At 40.6% G+C, this 19,629-nt stretch overlaps 1 protein-coding gene and 1 long non-coding RNA gene across 2 annotated transcripts in view; one reads left to right on the forward strand and one right to left on the reverse strand.

The window, feature by feature from the left end:
• The window catches only part of LOC115599883, a 94,031-nt gene that overhangs the window by 38,117 nt on the left and 36,285 nt on the right, over positions 1-19,629 (forward strand). The window lies entirely within an intron of this gene.
• Positions 1-19,629, reverse strand: part of PLCXD3 (phosphatidylinositol specific phospholipase C X domain containing 3) — a 76,918-nt gene that overhangs the window by 5,687 nt on the left and 51,602 nt on the right. Inside the window, exon 2 of the mRNA XM_030467104.1 lies at positions 16,828-17,536. Within this exon, the coding sequence (XP_030322964.1) occupies positions 16,828-17,536 (709 nt within the window). The remainder of the gene's footprint in view (positions 1-16,827; positions 17,537-19,629) is intronic.

Here is a 19,629-nt window from a genome sequence, read left to right on the forward strand (position 1 = left end):
TGATGAAGAAAATGGCATTCACATCCAATATGGTACCAAGGGGAGCTTATTCAGCCTAAGGCCATTGAAGGCCCACACCAAGACCCTAAATCACCAGGTCCCAGAGTTGCTTTTCGCTGACAATGCCGCCCTCATTGCTCAGACAGAAGCAGCTCTGCAGTGCTTAACATCCTGCTTTGCAGAGGCTGCAGATCTTTTTGGGCTGGAAGTCAGCTTGCAGAAGACAGGAGTTCTCTACCAGCCAGCACCACAGGAAGACTTCCATCATCCCCACATCACCATAGGCAAATCAGAGCTTAAGCCAGTCCAGCAGTTCAGCTATCTGGGATGCATTATTTCCTCGGATGCCAAGATCAACAAAGAGATAGACAACAGATTAGCAAAGGCACACAGTGCATTTGGAAGACTTCATAAAAGAGTCTGGAGCAATAAACAGCTGAAGAAAAGTACAAAGATTGATGTCTACAGAGTCACTGTACTGTCCACACTTTTATATGGGTCTGAATCATGAGTCATCTACTCCCACCACCTGCTACTCCTTGAACATTTTCATCAGTGCTACCTCCCTACAATGCTAAGCATTCACTGGACTGACTGTGTGACTAATGTCACTGTCCTTGAACAGGCAGGGGTCACCAGTACTGAGGCCATGATACTGAGGACACAGCTGTGCTGGGCAGGGCAGGTCTCCAGGATGGAGGATCACCACCTCCCTAAGATTGTGCTCTGTGGTGAGCTTGCCACTGACCGCTGCAACAGAGGAGCCCCAAAGAGGAGATACAAGGACTCCCTGTAACAGTCCCTCAGCTTTGGCCATACTGACTGCCTTCAGTTGTCCCTTCTGGCCTCCAGTTGGGAGACATGGAGACACTGCATCCATAACACTGGTGCCTCCTTTGAGAACACACATAGAATCAGTCTGGAGGAGAAAGGACAGCACAGAAAGAACTTTGCCGTGCCTGTCCCCTCACAGGACACTTTCTGCTATGCCTTTTGCAGCCACACAGCCTGTCCCCCATTGCCGTTATCAGCCACCAGTGTGCTTGCGGCAAGCATGGGGAGAGAGAGCCCTTCTGAAATCTTTGTTCATGAAGCCAAGACAGGATGATGAGGTTGTTCCTTAGTGTCCTCTTCTCCGAGTTACATAAGGACAGTAGAGAAGATCTGGGAACTAGGGAGCCACCTAACCTGGGCAGTGCCACTGCATTGTGCAGAGATATTTAATGTGACTATATTTCTTCTGATACCAAGGCCTTTACCACCAGGTGACACCTCACTAGGCCAGTCAGAGGCACTAATCATTTGGGCATGGCTTGGGTACCAAGATGGCTTACATCATGCATGCTAACATGCCCTATATCACCCTTTCTAGTGGTTTTTTTCTGAGGAGCTGTATATTTTCTCATATAGATTGCTATAGTGACTCTCATTTGCAACCCAGTAAAATCCGGGCTCAGCTTTGACAAATATTTTATTACCTCCATTTTCCTTCTTCTCTTTGGTTGCTCGTTTAAACAGAAATGTGTCAACATTTCTTTTTAAGTTTTTGTCTTGTTTCAGGAGCCATTTTACGATGCTTTAAAGAACTTAGCAGAGAAACACTGCCATTGACTATAAGACAAGCATAGCCCTTTAGTCCTTTCCAAAGCATTCCAAAACATTTTTTTTTTTATCTACTATCTATTTTTATTATTTTTTAAATCTACCAAAGATCTCAACTGGACTCCAACAGTCCTGAATTTTGTTTAAAAATAGTAATTAAACATTCAAGTAGCTTCAGTTCAAGCAGCAAAACTGTGACTCCCATTTGAAGCTTTCAGAAAGAAAATATGACCTAACTAATTGCACTAAAATTACCTTTTAAAAAAATTGGGCTCTTGGGCTATTTTAGGTCAGAGGGGTGGTTGGGTTTTTTTTAAAAGTTTGAGTCACCAAAGTGTTATAATATGACAGAAGACTAAGTACAGCAGTGCTTCAAGACAGGATCTTCTGTGATAAAACAGCTTCTCCTCTCTACAGAATTTTCAAGGGAGAGGAGGAGGCAAAGAAGCTTTGTGTTCAAAAAGGCTGTTTTGCTGCTCAGGCAGAGTTTGCTCACTAAAGGCAGAGAAGAGGTTTTTTTGGTTTTTTTTCTGAAGTGCAGGGAGCCACTACAACCTAACCCAGAGTGAGAAACGGGTCTCATATACTGAATGCAGTGTTGCCTGGCATTAAGCACCCATTACCAGTAAGCACCAGGGAGAACTGAAGCAGGTCCACTTGCTCCAGGGCAAAGTGACATGTGTTATTCCACCCTGTCCCAGCAAAGCAAACACGGTTCCTACCTGCAGCCTTTAACAAATGGGTTTTCTTTTTCAAGGAAAACAGCACTCCTCTGCAGGAGGATGTACTCACACAAGCCTAAATCTGAATCCCCATGCTCTTTAGTTTCTCTTCTCAATCCAATTTTAAGCATGTTTGCAAGAACACTGATTAATTCTGCAGCTGTAATTCAGCACACCTGACTTTGGCTTTTCAAGGATGCTGAGAATTCATTGCTCCAGTGGGAGAAGTGGATGTCTCGTGTCACTGAATCATAAAAATCCAGACTGCTAAGAACCTTGAAAAGCCATTCAAGTTCATCCAGCCCACCCTTAGGCAGGATCAACTACACAAAGATCAACCATACAAGCCACTTCTGCTACCTGTTCAATTTAATCAGTACTTGCAAGGCCCCAGTGATGAAGATCTCACAACCTTCCTCTTTATCTAGACCACCTACATACATTCCATTACACATCCTCATTAGCTTCAACCAGAGTACCCGAAAATAAATCCCTCCAAAAATAACAGCATTAAAGCATGCTGCTCAAGTGTTCACTACATCCTCACTCTAGACCCACTAATGTTTTACTGTTAATCACTTAACAGGCTTCCCGTGCAGACCATGAGCCTTGGGTACCATTCCAGAGTACATCATTCTACCACAATTTTCTCTGTGGTAAAACTAGTCAAAAAGGTCCTCTTTTTTTACGTGCCAGCTGCTTGTTTCTGCTCCCTCACAATTTACCATTCTCTTAGTTGTGCTGAGAGAACAAAAAATCAGAACATGGAAATGGTCTGGATTAACAGAAACCAACTGATAGTTTTTGCTATCCCTCTGTCCCAAATAGCCCAAATAATTGATGACACTTGATTTACAATAGGACGTCCAAAAATTGCTGAATTGACCAAGGGAAAAAATAAACAAAAGCACAGAGATTTACATGATCTTAAAATGAACAGGTTGGGAAGGAACAGTTTAGATTCATGTCCCTACCCATCAGATTCTTTCTAGGCAGCAGCAGTGTGGCCATAAAATTGGCACTACCATGGCAGGCAGACCAGAACCAGAAAATGTGGGTGATGCTGGGTTAAATTTTGTTATTAATAGTCTCAAAGGTACACAGGTGGGAATGGACTTTACACTGCATAAGATGTCATGTTGCGAGAACTACTCACATTAACATCCAAAAGCCCTGGATTTATTCTTCTGAAATGCTTATCTACAACTCAGTCACCTCCAATTGCTTTATAAAGTTTTGGGAATGCATCTGATCAGACTACTGTGCTGGGGTTAGATAAATATTTTAATGTAACTGATCATAGCACTGTACTCTGGAGAGTCACCATGAGCCAGGTGCTTTCTGGAGAATCACCAGGGGCCAGGTGCCTTTCTCTCCTATAGAGCAGTTGGCTTTCTGGGTTTCATTTTTAAGGGGGTGGCAGAAATGAGCTTAAAGGGGCCTTCCCTGTCCTTTTTTCAAAGATTATTTCAGCTGAATTAATTGAACCTACACCTCTATGCTTGTATAAAATTGCAATGAGATACTGAAAGTAGCAAATGGAAATTCTGGAGATGATTAATGTTAAAAAACCTATTTTTTCCTGATTCCATGTTTTTAGCCATTGTACCTGGGACATTAACTAATAACATTAGGAATGCCAGACAGCTGGGAAAGGAGACAGTAAACTCTGTAGAACAAAAGATCTCATTAATGAGGCAAGTCTAGTATTTTGGTTAATTTTTTTGCCAATGTAGTGGGCAATACCAGAGCTAGAAGTTTTAACTGCTACCACATAAGAGTAATGCATTTAGTTTTTACATCATGACTGAAGAAGGCATTGTAACACATATAGTTATGCTACTATGAACAAATACATGACAGTCCATGGATAAGCAGGAAAACTACTGCCTTCCCTGCCAGTGCCTGTGTTGGAAGCCTAGCTTTCCTCAGTGATCGAGCAGATCCTCTTAGACAAGCTCATCAACTGCTCCTCTGAGAAGTTATGTCATTAGCAATCACACTGGGGAGAAACATCTCCCATTTTCATAACAGTGGCGAAAGTAAGAAAACAGAAGGCACCAGAGAGATCTGTCATTCCTTTCAACATTTTGTGACCCAGAGATAAGCCTGGGCACTCATTTACACAGCTGCTTCCATGTGTTTGAGACAGTCAGTTCGGGTCCCAGTTCCACACAGAAATCTGGCTGTTGAAGAAATGAGAAGAAATTCAGAGAAGTTACAAGTGTGGACTATGGAAACAAGCTCTGGAACTTATTGCACAGAGAAAACTTAGCAAAGGGCTTAATTTTCTCCAAGGGTTGTCACCACACCTTAACCAAGTATCAGTTAAGCTGCTGAAGCACTTGGTAAGGGACTCCAGACATGGAGTTTCACTTGCTGCTGATAGCTCAGCCCATTATTACAAAACTCACATTCTTGAATGATGTAAGAAATCAGAGAGACTAAAAATCAATAAAAAGAATGGGTGTGTGGAGGAAACACTCTGAAATTAAACAAGGAGAACAATGACACAGTATTTACCAGAGCAAAGAGAAGAGGTGATTTTTACCAGTGTTTTGTCTTGCTCAGAAACTTGGAACACAGATATATTAGCAGAGCAAATATGAATGGAAAGCATTTTTTACTAACTAGAAAAGTTAGCAAAAAGGTATGTATAACTATCAGGGAAAGAAGAGCAGCCAGAGTCCAGAACACTGCAGCAGGCAGAGTTCATTTAAGAAAACTCTGGCAGCCTAGACTATGACTCCTACATGGCCTGTAACAATTTCACACATCATTGCAGTTTCCACTGAAACAGATATTACAATAAAATTAAATTACTTGAATAGGTAAAATATGTACTATTTCTTACAGTCTAATGGTGTAGGCTACAAAATTAATGTTTTCTTCCTACAGATGCTTCAAAATTAAACTCTCACCTATATTTGAATCCTTTTTTATTGAATCCTTTTCTATTGAATACAGAGCAAAGCAATTTCCATTTTCTTTCAGATAAAGAGCTCTAATTTGTTCCAGTTATTTTGTCCCATCAAGTGAAGATCAAAGTCAGTCTGCAGTAGCAGAAAACAGATGACCAAGTATACAAAACTGAATACAGCTCTTTGCCATAGTAACTTGCTCAGTATATACCACAATATACTATTCAGACAGAAAAACTGTGGAATAATTGATATTGAATATAATATGGGAAAATGCAAAGCAAGTAGCCATACTCGAATCCCAGAAAGTTGCAGAAAAGTCTTGCAGCATTTCCAGAAACAGGATTCTTTTCTGATTTTTTAGAGAAGGTGGAAATCTGCTTCATTTGAGAAACACCAGCAAGCAGAAAAATGTTTAAATGGAAAATTATGAGAAAAATAATTTCCTTTGAAAAAGATACAGGGAAAAAGCAATTTTTTTACACTGCTGCTACCAGGGTAGCAAGAAGTAGAGAATAAAGTAAGAGCTTCAGGCTGCTCATCCAAATAGCAGAACTTGAGCATAATTTCAGCTCTGATTTGAGTGATGTTGTAATTAAAATGAGTCAGGAAATCAGATGGTAGGGGGCAAAATTATAAATCAACATACAATTTTTCAGTTAATTAAAAAAATTAAATGTCTAGTTAATGTTCAACACAGCAAATTAAACATTATTTTCATAATTTTTCTGTCTTCTAAAATTTAAATAATTTTAAACGGGGTCATTTTGAAATAATGTTATTTTGAAACTGCCAAAACATTTTGACTGTCAAAGTATTTCTAAAACTAAGTTAGAAAATATCAAGATGAAATGTTTCCTACATAACTTCCTCAAATATATTTAGTCATCACATTTTACAAGCAATATCAACAGTGCTCACAAAACTGTCTTTCCAGTAAATTCCTGTTTAGCATCAAAATTCCTCTCTGCAGTACCTCTCCACCTGAGGCACCACTTCCCCTCCTGCTGCTGTTTCCACTGATTATACTAGCAACCATCTTTTAGCATGGAATGAATCCACCTCACTTCTTTCTCCACCAAGCCTTCTGCAAAGCTACTTTTACCATTTCCCCTATGACAGAGAGATGGCACTGAGGGTCCTGACTACACTTCTGACAGTGCCACCAATGGTTATCCACCCAGCAACCCCAGCCCAGCACCCGGACTTCAGGCTGCAGGGTTCAGGACTGTCACACACCCACTAGCTCCTCTACAACAGCTGCTTCAGCTCACCAGAGAGGGAGGCTAAGCTGCTTATTATCCTTTGTACACTCTCTGGCTTCTAGCTCTGGCCTCACACACACAGCTAAACCAGTTTTGTTAATCAGCTGCATCCCACAGGCAGTATCTTCCTAAATAGCATCCTGGGCATTGCTGTGAATCATGTACCAGCAGCAGCCTTCCCTGAGCTATTCCTCATTCCTTCCACTTGCTCTCCTCACAACCCAGTTAACAAGCCCAAAGCATTCACATGATAAACTCTGTATATAAAACCAATTATAATTATGTCAAATACAGTACCCAGGTGATTTTACAGAACAGCCACTGCTCTTTCACAGTGAGAAATGTTTGTGGTGGCTTCAGCTGGGAGAGACAAGCTCACCAGGCTATCTTTTCTGCCAAGGTGGTCTCACATCAGGCAGATTTGTTCCTGTAGCATAGGCTTCTTGAGCTTCTCCACAGCAAATAGCCCCAAAGGTGCATGCCTCCCCATCCCAGGGTGGTGGCTCCTCACATGCCTCTGGACCAGACCATTTCCTGTGCTGCCACAAGCACAGCCCAGCAGGTAGAGGAACACTGTGCCCTGTGGTGCTGTCCTCCCATCTCCAGTGGCAAAACAAATGGCATGGACAAGTGCTGTGCACAGAATTCTTTGAAAAGGTTAGCAGTCATGATATTCTCCCATAAAAGGGAGGAATCTGCTAATGATCTCTGCTCCTCTTTCAAAGTTCATAGAACTCTTCTTAAAAGCAGTCAGCTTTCTTGCTCCTGCTTTTCCAGCTGCAAGACTGTTGGAAAACTTCACTGCTCACATGGCAGGGAGCCTTTTTCTCACTTCCAACCTAAACATAGTCAGTGTATAACTGTTACTCTGGTGAGATCACTGGCCTTCAGCTGAAACTGTTCTTTTTCCTCCCTCATTTTCATTCATCTGTGCTATTTACAGACAGTAATCACAGAGTCTCTCAGGCTTCATTGTGCTAGGGTAAACAAGACAAGCTCTCTCAATGTCTTCAGCAATTCATTCCCTGATTATCCTGGTTAGTAGTCCTTCACTGCTTCTGTGGCAATCTACTCCCCAGAATATGGATGACCAGAATTGCACAGTATACCAAAAAGGATATCCTACCTGCTGCACTGTGGGCAGTAATGCCACCGCCTTTCTGTGCATGCTGGAAAGGCTTTGGTGCATATCAAGAGGACACTGCTTTTTTTCCCATGTATTTTCTACTGAGGGCTCAGCCAGCCATGGAGGACACTCCAGCATCTTGGCTTCCCCAGCTGATGAGATGCTCCCATGATTATAGCCTTGCATTTTATACCACTGAATTCCATCTCATTTCTAAATACTGCAGGCAGCCAGTTCTTGATGTATGATACCCCCCAGCTTTCCTCTCTTATGATGATAGCTTCTTACTTTGTGTCATGAACAAACTCCATTAACAGTCTCCTACAGCTGAATCCAATCTCCTTCATGGAAATATTAGAGTACCAGGCTCTTTGAAGAACGCTGCTCAGGGCTCAGTGTTGGCACCATGTTTGTTTAATATCTTTATTAATGATCTGGATGAGGGGATTGAGGGCAACCTGTCATTTTGCAGATGACATTAAGCTGGGTGGGAGTATTGATCTGATTGAGGATTGCAAGGCTTCACAGAAGGATCTGGACAGGATGGACTGATGGGCCAAGGCTAGCTGTCTGAGGTTCAACAAAGTCAAGTGCTGGGTCCTGCACTTGGGTCACAACAATCCCAGGCAATACTGCAGGCCTGGCAAGAGTGGCTAGAAAGCTAGCCAGAGGAAAAGGACCTGGAGGTGTTGACAGGCAGCCAGTTGAATATGAGCCAGTAGTGTGCCCAGGTGGCCAAGACCAACAGCATCCTGGCTGTTACCAGAAATAATGTGGCCAGCAGTGGAGGGCAATGATTCTGCCCCTATACTCAGCACTAGTGAGGCCAAACCTTGAGTACTGTGTTCACTACAAGAAGGACATTGAGGTGCTGAAGCATGTCCAAAGAAGAGCAATGAAGCTTATAAAGGGTGTAGAGCACAAGTACCATGAAGAGCAGCTGAAGTAATCAGGGTTGTTCAGCCTGGAGAGGAAGAGACTGAGGGGAGACCTTATTGTTCTCTACAACTACCTTACAGGAGGTTGGACCCAGGTGGGTGTCAGTCTCTTCTCCCAAGACACATGTGACAGAATGAGAGGAAATGTGTCACAACAGGAGGTTTAGATTCGATATGAGAAGAAACTTCTTCACTAAAAGGGTTTTCAGGCACTGGAACAGGGTGGCCAGGGAGGAAGCAGAATTACCATCCTTGAAGGTGTTTAGAAGATTTGAAGATTTAGTAGATATGATGCTTAGGAATATGGTTTAGCACTGGAGTCAGTAGGGTTTGGTTAATGGTGGAACTTGTTGATCTTAAAGGTCTTTTCCAACCAGAACAATTCTATGATTACCTTATTTTCAGTTTGGTACTTCCAATCTGGTACAGTTCCAATTACATTACTGATTCCCAAATTCCATTTTGGTTGATAATATTCTACTTAACACTTTACCAGCTGCATTACTGAAGTACACAAATTTTCCTGTTTTATTTCCATAGAAGTAGTTAAAAAAACAAATTAAGATTGTTTGACATCATCCACCTTTGGAAAAACCTCAACATTTATACTACCTTCCCTTGACCACCTTCAGCTCTCACTTCTTCCCAGTTAAGCTCTTCAGTCTTGCCTTCACCTGAAAGCTTGGGGGAGGGGGGGGATTCAGATAATTCCCCTGCCATTTTTAGATAAGAGCATGGTGTTTGTTGCTCTCTACTCTAAACCACTGTATTCACTGATCTGCATTAATGTGTGCAACATTCATGCCAGTCCTTGAGCGATTTTGCTATAGAGATTACACAGATCGCTCTTTGCTTGAATGAGTTAACTTGTTACAGCTATTACAAAACATCTTCCCAAGTCACTCCAGGAGTCACAAAGAAGGCTCCAAGAGGAATCGTGACATTTCAAAACTAACTTCCAAGCTCTATATGGAACATAGCAAATTTAACATGCAGATAAACAAGACTAATACAATTGTTTTAAGCAACTCACAAGGGCCTGTCACTAAGGTAACAGCAGTACAATTTACTTAACCACAATTTGCGAAGAAATCCACTGTAGGGAATAAAATCTGCTTGTTTCCCTCCAGCAGATATTTTTGTTGACCTGTTAGCCATCTTTTTAACATCCATTGCTGGCAGATTTTGTAATCAGATGCTAATAGTAATTTTTTTCTTTTAACTGAGCCCTACAACCAGCAACTTTGAAATTATTAGATGATGCAAATAATAGCAACATATTACAACCAACAGGAAAATTCAGATCAGTCATAAGGCTGAGTCAGACTCTTCCACATTGGACAGTCCCAAACTTCTAACTCTAGACTACATCTACTATAATGCTGTCTGCTTTGACTTCAAATAATTTTTATGTTTCAAAGAGGACAATTGGGCCACTTCACTTCTGGACAAAAAAATTAGGCTGAACTTTCTTAGGAAAAAAAAATAAATTAAAACTAGGTTCTGACTTACATGTGCTGCAAAAATTAAAAATTCTGGAGATGTGCCACAGTATTACTTAGATGATAGAGTTTCCTTGAAGAACTCTGTCCTTTGACAGTGTATATTACAATAAACATTAGGTAAATTATTATTGCTAATAATACTGCTCCTTTTGCCTGGCCAGTGGTATTCACCCTATAGCTAATGGACATCCTATAGCTTGCAGACAGTGATAATGAAGGGAAAGACAAATCAGGGTACTTAACTCCTAAATATCCATTATGGTGTTAATTACATCTGGCCCAAAATTAAGAATGCTGTACTGCAATAAGCCCCAGCATTTCAAAATGTGATTTTGTTTTGAATGAGGAAGGAATTACAAAATGTTGACCTTTCCTATCAAATTCAAGACCAATTTCTAAATACAAAAATGAAAAGCTGCAAATATAGAACCAGCACTAAGTATAGCAATTAACACTAATATAAATAGGAAGACAAGACAGAATGGAAGTACAAGTTAAGATGTTTTGACATAAATGATTTCGCTTTAATAGACAACTCCCTAGAGAAAAACATTGAAAGATGAATTCCTGAAAACAATGGTAGACTTCAAGGTATCTGCTGTTTTCAATAATAAAAAGCTGCATAAATGGGAAAAAAGAACAAATCGTTTTGTGATCACTGCACTTGCTGCCACATCTAGCAAATCTAGCAGCAGCAGATCAAACACTTTAAAAAATAAATATAAAAATAATCATTATACAACTGATATGATCTCAAATTGGCTTTGAAAACAAAAATGTTTTGATGATTTGGAGGGCTCTTACTGGTTCTGATCAACACCAAAAAAAACCAGACATTGTGAAAAGTCTCATGTTTCCAGTAATACTGGCAACTTCTCATATTTTATTTAGTGAAAGCTTCACATCAATGAACTAGGGTTGCTATACCACAAATGAAATAAACCACATCACAGACTATTAGAGAAAAGGTACACTAGAGAATGCATTATGCAGCGTGTAAAAGTACAGCAAGGGATTACAGAAGATGCATCAACAATAAGGTAAAATCCTCCTGCAATGAGGCCAGAACAGATTTTTTTTGGTTGACACATGCCATAACAAAGAGGTTATAGAATCATAGAATAATTTGGGTTGGAAAGGACTTTAAAATCACCTAGTCCACTCCCTCTCACCCTCCACCTCCCCACAGTGGTCATGCTGGACCACTGTGCACTGAGAGTTCCAGCAGTGCCTCGTGCTCCTCTTGTGGGATACAGACCAAGCTGCAGTCATCACAGAACTGTTGCAGTCCCCTTCCCTCTACACCAGATGCTGTTGGTGATCAGCCTCATCTGAGGTTTTGCCTTGTATCAGGGGTCAAGGACCAGCCAGATGGACCTTGCACCCCAGTGCAAGGGGAGGGGAGATCTGTGTGACAGCACATGTAACCCAACACACAACACACTACTACAGACATGCTAAAGTTGCTGACAAGTATAAGCCTGCAGAATAATACACTGTACTTTAAAAAAATTTAAAAAAAAAAAAAAAAAGAAAAAAAAGATGTACTCTGAGAAGAACTGCAAAGCCAGGACAACTGATGCTGCCTATAAGCAGAAGCCCAGGTTACTCAGAGGGAATTACAGTAGATGATCCTTGTTGTCAGTCCATCCAAAGCACTATTGGCAGCTACGAAAGAATAAAGAAAAGTCCTGACTGAGCTTAAAAAATATTTTTTGAAGCAACTACCTATAAGTTTCATCAGAAACAGCTTGGAGGGGAAAAAAGACACAGATGTTCATCATATGGATTACTGTTTCCACAAATGTTCCTCAGACTGCAGAGCTGTACTAGGTGTCCTTGCATTTCAGAATTTCATAATCAGCATGAAAGCTATCTTGTGGATAAATCTGGTAAGGCTTGTGTAAAAATCTCTGTGCTCATTTTGTACCTTAAAAATGAAGAGAACAAGGAACAGTTCTCTGCATGATCAAGGTTAAAAGCAGCTAGGCACACCCAGGCCGAGCAATAACAAATATATCTCCCCTGGGCTCAGCACCTGTTACCATTTATTAGCTGTAGAGTTTCCTTAGTGATCTAAGTAATGTTAGGAAGATCAAAGAAAATACAACTGATTTAATGAGCCATTTGCAATTTCACTACAGCAGCCGTGCAGGTTGAAGAATTAAATCTTTGAGACAAGTAGACGTTAGCGACAGCTTACAGAAGCGATGCTGGGGGAGTGAAGAAAAACACTTGCTGCCTTCTGTACATGCATGGTTAGACTGTCCTCAGTGTGATTATGGGACCACATAAAATATCTTTACAAGTAGTTACACACCACAGACTGTAACTGCAAGCGTTCTGCTGCATAACATGATAAAAGTTACAAGCAGGCCAGAGGAAAAACTGTGAGACAGTCCTACCCATCCCCATAGAAAACACCAAGCCAACTACCCCAAATCAAAACCCCAAAGCCAAGCCAAAACTCTTGCTGGTGGTCACAGAGCTGGTGATCACCATGTCAACCTCCTTTCTGGACTAAATCACACAGACTGCTAACATATACATACATATATTATTAAATAATCATGTTATTAAAAATCATTTGCTTTTGTATTTTGTGACACTTTACTACTATTCTAGGCTCATGAATAAAGCCATCAGACACAATGACCCAGCACATCCCAACAAAATGCTAAATGCAATACTAAAATCCTTGTGCAGACAGATGCTCTGATGATGAAATGTCACTAAACCCAACCTGAGCATACACAGCCCATCAGGATTTTAGTATGCAGGCCTGGCGATATGGCAGACAGATGCATCAAGTGAAACCAAGGTCTTTGTGCTTCTCTGTGTGTGAAAACTGAGATTGCCCCTTGTGTGGAAAGGCTAGAAAAATAATGAAGGATAGGAAGAATAGAAATACTAAGGATTTGTCTTTATTGCTCAGAGTACTTTAAATTCCCTTGTGATATAAAAAAAAAAAAAAAACCAACAAAAGAAAAAAACAACAACAACGACAACAAAAAACCCCAGCTCCCTCCCAAGTCAAATGCAGTGAGTGACAAATGTGCTTGTACTATACAAATTAGTGAGGGATCAGGTCTGCACAAGCCTCTCGGCAGATAAAAGCCACTTGCAGTGCTATGGGCTCACAGAGTTCTGCACCCAAACCAACTCACCAAAGCTGTTGCTCTTCTGCAGCCCATAATGGAGACAGACACCAAGGTGACAAGCAGGAAGGATACCCAGACAATTAGTAAGTACAGTTGCCACTTATGTTGGGTTTTTTTTTTTAAACATAAAATGGTTTAGGAATGGCATCACTTAGTATCAAGCATGGATCACAATCATAATCATATCCCACTCTTCCAGCAACAAAAAAATATAAAAATTCAGTGGCTGAGATGCGGTTTGGAGAAAGAACGTGTCCTTAGTAACTGACTAAAAAAAATCCTACTTCTTGAAACTGGAGGGATTATTTGTCATTGAATTATTACCTGCTAGATAACTAAATAAATCTGCCCCTGCTTAGTTTATGACTGTAAACAGAATGTCTTTTTTCCAGACAGCTTCTGTGGCCTACTTACCACCCCTTTTGTTAAAAGTGTGGCTGCTTTGCCTCCATTTCAAAGGTTCAACCTCATGTGCAGGTTTTTAAGTTGTTTTTAATTTGTTTTAGTTGCTAAGGGAAAAGATAATGGGTAATGGGTAAAAAAAAAAACTGGGTAAATATTTAGTTACATGTGAGCTATAGGGAATATTATCCTTGAAATTATTTTGGAAATCAAGTGGTAGTAGGCTGGGTATGCGTTTTCTGTTTCTCCAAAGTTTTAAAATTATCACAGGATTTTTTCATCCTGTGAAAGAGGATTATTCAACATAAGAGACAAAAAAAGAATATCCTGCTTGTCTCCAGTGTCAGAGGAAAAACGAGTGATTTCACTGCAAATCAGAAAAACTAGATTGTTATGAAGAACAGCTCTACACTCATCAAAAGCTTGTTTCATGACAGACTTTCAGACAGACTGAAGGCAGCTGCCTCACTGTGAATTTAATTCAATAAGCAGAGGAAATGTAATTCGTTTGGTACATACTGTTTGCTAATCAAAGAGTATTTCTTGGCATCCGAATTGTGCATGACAGAATGTTAAGTCTGAAAACATATTGTTAGTCTTCAAAGTTTTTAATCAAATCCAAGAACCATAACATGCACACATGAGAGCGATTCACGTAATGAAAATGAAAGCTGCATTATAAAGTTTTTTCAATGTTAAGCTGTGGTCCTAGGAAGAAATTAAAAGAAATGGCTTTTCCATCTTGCATTGGTGCAAGATAGAAAGCTTGATGACTTTATAGTTTCTCTTTCTTTCAGATTATTGTTCCAAAGGGTATTTATTATGTGTGATGACAGCAATGAAGCCTGTGAGCAAGCATTACCAGTGAAAAAGAGTACTGATATTTCTTCTAGTGAATTCAGACTTAGGAGCATGAAACTGTTTCTCCCCCCTCCCTCCTCCCTCCTTCCCCCCCTCCCCCCCTTCCTTCCTTCCTTCCTTCCTTCTTCCTTCCTTCCTTCCTTCCTTCCTTCCTTCCTTCCTTCCTTCCTTCTTCCTTCCTTCCTTCCTTCCTTCCTTCCTTCTTCCTTCCTTCCTTCCTTCCTTCCTTCCTTCCTTCCTTCCTTCCTTCCTTCCTTCCTTCCTTCCTTCCTTCCTTCCTTCCTTCCTTCCTTCCTTCCTTCCTTCCTTCCTTCCTTCCTTCCTTCCTTCCTTCCTTCCTTCCTTCCTTCCTTCCTTCCTTCCTTCCTTCCTTCCTTCCTTCCTTCCTTCCTTCCTTCCTTCCTTCCTTCCTTCCTTCCTTCCTTCCTTCCTTCCTTCCTTCCTTCCTTCCTTCCTTCCTTCCTTCCTTCCTTCCCCCCCCCCTCCCCCGTGGGAAACAGGATGAGGAACAACATCACTTCTCTTTTTTGAAACATGTTGCCCTAGAAAATTGCACTGCTGCAGTCTGAACATGTAGACCTCCACCATCACAAGCTGCTGTGACAAAGAGCTACTAAACCAACCATGTTGAGTTGGCTACAGAGGTATATGTCACTTTCACAATGTGACCTACAAAGTAGCAGAAAGGAGTATGGATTGCTGTAAAGTGTCTGCTTGCAGGTTTCCTGGCCTGACAAATGCTGCAAATGAAAGAAAGCTTCTCCCTCAGGTGGCCATTGCTCTTCTCATGGTAAATAATTTTGAGAGCAACAGCTTCAGAGATCAAAACCTATTATCTTTATTGGTTCCAAAAATGATTTAAACACTCTGTTTTCAGAATTAAGCCAGTACGTAAACAAAACTGGACACTGTACAGCTGGAGAGGGGGGAAAGAGATGACCTAGGGTTTGATTTGAAAATGCCAAAGAACATTTCTTAAATGTAGTATTTAATTCAGAGGACAAAAAGCCCTGCACCAGAATTAGTTTCACATTTGTATTTAGATCTTCAAAATTCAATGCAAGGGATAAACTCCACCCAAGAGTGGTTACCAAACTGCTGCCAAGAGCAAAGGTCTTTACCAGAATTTATTAATAAGCAGAAAATAGTATAAAATGTGTAACTCTATGCAGCAACTACAAAGGAAAGCAGGTATGTTATCTACCTGGACACAACAGTGGAATTTTGATCTGTGTATTTATTTTAAAAAGGTCAGAATAATCTTTTAGCAAATAATTACCAGATTGTTCAGAGCAGCAAACACAGTGCAGCTAGAACACCTGCCCTGTCTCTTTCAGTGAGGATTACATAGTTATAAGTGACTGAAACATTCTTGCAGCAAGACTGAAAAGAATTCTGTAAATTATACTAATTGTGCTGCATCTTTTAACTCATCTTTTTGTTTTTTATTTTTTTTGACAAGATTATCATCAAATGAGGAGTAGTTCTGTCTTTTTTGAGGGGAAAAAAATAATCTCTTGTGTCTTGGCGTTAAATTTCAGGTTTCCTTCCAAGTAGTCAAGAACATAGTTATACATACATGCCTTTGAGCTGAAAACTGGCTGTCATTTATCAAAGTCAAAATAGTATAAACAATTCATGCCTTGCACAGATGGCTTTTTTTGGAATTCAACAACTAATGACCTGTCAACACAGTATTCCATGTACACAACCTCTACAATGGTCTGCAACCTCTTTGCCATAAGATAAATGAAGGTCTCTTACGAGCAAATCTCTCTAATGGTGTCCTGATATCTTTGTTATATTGTGTAATGGCATGCAGAGAAAAGCACCACGTCTTTAAGGTGTACAGAGGTAGTCACAGATGCAAATTCTGCAATGCCAAGCTTTGCTGATGACCCCCCAAAAAATAATTACTGCCATAATGCTTGATGTATAAATAAAAACTTAAATGACTTAAATCTTTCAGGTAGATTTTTCACATCCTTAGTAAAGAAATCTAAGGCAAGATGTATAGTGTTCATGGTAAGAAACCATGTTTAAAAGGAAAAAAAAAAAAAAAGGAAGAACCTTCCATTCAGAGGGGAAAAAAAAAAGGACTAAGCCAATTCCACAAGATCTCACAAGACTTTAGATTGTCTTTCAAGATACAAAAGCTTCTCCTTTAATGTATCTCTCTTCAAATATTTTAAGATTATGCCTAAGTTCTAACTTACACACAGTAGCATGGAAGAAACACAACTGCCGAAGTTTCTTTAAAAAGGATTAGAAAAGCAGCATTACCAGAGCACACATTCAGCACAGGTTACTCATCAGAAACTTACCTTTCTGTGATTGTCTCTCTGAGACCACTAGCAACTCCCTTCACCACTGTACTAGCCTTTGGCGTCAGCACTACTTGAGATACAAAGAAGGAGCCTTTCTTTCTTCTCTCAGTGATTGATGCCTGAAGAAACTGGATCAGCTTTTCTGGGTCTGTTGTGTTTGCCCAAGGAGCTGGCATCATCTGGCCTGGCCAAAGAAATGGTACCTCCAGAGCCACTGGGCTGTGGTAGAACACCAGGACTTGGTATTCCTTTTCCCACAGATACTGGAGGCTGACTTCATGGGCAAATATAGCAGGACACATTTTGTTTCCATATATGTCTTTGAGCATTTGGACAAGCTTTTCATGATGGTATTTCTGCATTCCATAGAAGTGATTGAAGTCCAAGAAGACCACTTCTTTTGGATGGTCAGTGAGAAACGCATTGATCTCTTCCAGGCCCTCCTTGACTTTGGCACTGAATAAACCATGAGCAAAATAGAGTTCATTGTCTGGATCTCTGGGCTTGGTGGAAATTCTAAGATCAAAATACCGTATACCTGCCCCCAGCTGGCTGGTGAAGTTCATGGTCTGTGTAGCAAGCCACTTCCTCATCAACTTTTTAGCCACAGTCCCAAAAACAGACACAAAATTCTGGACTGTCTCTGGCTGTTCAGGCCCAACAGGAGAGGCTTCATCAATGTAGAAGCTAAATGAGTCATGAGACCCTAAAAACACAACAGAGAAAAATAACAGTATATTAAAATATTAAAAAGCATTAGTGATGCTTCTGTAGTAAATATAAATTTTTGACCTGTACCATCACCCACCACGCTCCTTCCTTGCCATTTTTCTCAACATGCTATAGTTGTCTGGCAGCCTTTACCTCTCCAGCATTTCCCAGGAACTTGAAGGAAATATAGTTCCTGTTTCACTGCTTGCCTGGCCACTACCTCACTCACTTCTGGCTCTTTAAGATGACTGACATCAGCAGGCTCTGAACATCAAAGCAGTCCTGGTGTAACTCTAGAAAAGCTAGGCACATAATAAATCCCTAGAGCCAATAATGAAAGTCTGACCCCACACACTGAATTGTGCACCATCTAGTTTGCAGAACCAAAGGCAAAAACAAACCAAGCCAAAAACATCCCCCCTACACTTTAACAGCCATGTAAAATAAAGAGTTGAAAAATGCCAAGGACACAGAACACATGATCCTTCTGGACTACTCTTTTTTTCAAGTCTTCTCTGGTCATCAACAATATTCGTGAATACGGTTTTTCTTCTCAAATCCACCTATAAAATTCTTTGCTTTCCTTTGCTATGTAAGTACAACAGACAGACCCAGACATTACATTTCACAGATAAAATATAGTAATTCCACTGCATGCTCTAAACAAGAGAAAACCATACTGCTTAACATGCCCATGTACAATTTACCATTTTCCACAACTTTGGTGGCTCTGATAGGACCTCACCTGGAGTACTGTATCCATCTCTGGAGCCCTCAAAATACAAAGGACATAAACCTGATGGAGCAGGTCCAGAGGAGGGCCACAAAAGTGATCAGGTATGAGGCTGGAACACCTCTCGTATGAAGACAGGCTGAGGGAGCTGGGGTTGTGCAGCCTGGAGAAGAGAAGGCTCCAGGAAGACCTAATAGCAACCCTCCAGTATGTGAGGGGGGGCTACAGAAAGGCTGTAGATGGACTGTTTGCAAGGGCCTGGAGGGATAGGATGAGGAACAATTGTTTTAAATGAGAGAAGAGTAGACGTAGACTGGATGTTAGGAAAAAATTCTTCACCATGAGAGTAGTGAAAGATATGGAACAGGTTGCCCAGGGAGGTAGCTGAGGCCTCATCCCTGGCAATACTCAAGGTGAGGCTTGACAAGGCTCTGAGCAACCTGATCTAGTTGAAGATGACCTTGCTTATTGCATGGGAGCTGGACTAGATGACCTTTAGAGGTCTCTTCCAACCCAAGTTATTCTATGATTCTATGAGCACTACCCTTGTCTACAATTAGCTCTCTGCTGGCAGTTTATACTGAAATACTGCCTGGCTGCAACCAGAGCCACACTACCACTGTCCCAGCTGGATGGGATGCTTTTGGTCAGACTTGTCACAGCAAGCAGGTCTGCTCCTTCAGCCTACATCACATTCCTTGCAAAACTCCTTCGGTGTCAGCACAACTTGTATTTCTTAAATGGACAGCAGCACTAGGGCCTCAGAGATCCAGTTTCTAGCATCAAAATAAGCTGAGTCTTGCTACTTGAGACTTGATACTGCTGCTGATGCTTTTGTAGGTGCTTTTCAAAATTCCTTTCCAAAGCATGTATGCTGTGGCAAATATGTATATCACATTAATGAAATCCTACTAGTCAGTCATTTCTGATGGTGATGCTATTTTAACAGAACTGGAACAAACCTTATAAACTGAAGTGACAGCTATAACATCTTCTTGAACAATAAATGAAGTCATGACAAATCATCTTACTCTCTGGCGTGGATCTGACTGTGTTTAATCTGAAAAATGTCTTTAAAGTTTTTGTTCTCCATGGTTGGCTTTTCAAAATGCATTTTACTTTAAACATATATACATTTTCCATTTCGATTAAGCTTTCTACTCTTATGTGTTGAAGTGATAGCATATTCCTCACAGAATCTGATTAGTTCATGAAGTATCTAGTTACACACTGATATCCTAGGGGACCCAATCTGCATACAGAATTTTAATGATGATTAGAGCAGTGACTTCTGTTTCAACTGTATTACAGGAAAATCTATGAGATACATTAAATGTACTGCTCAGTGTAACCTC

Source organism: Calypte anna, chromosome Z (assembly GCF_003957555.1).
Source record: "Calypte anna isolate BGI_N300 chromosome Z, bCalAnn1_v1.p, whole genome shotgun sequence".
Lineage (NCBI taxonomy): Eukaryota > Metazoa > Chordata > Aves > Apodiformes > Trochilidae > Calypte > Calypte anna.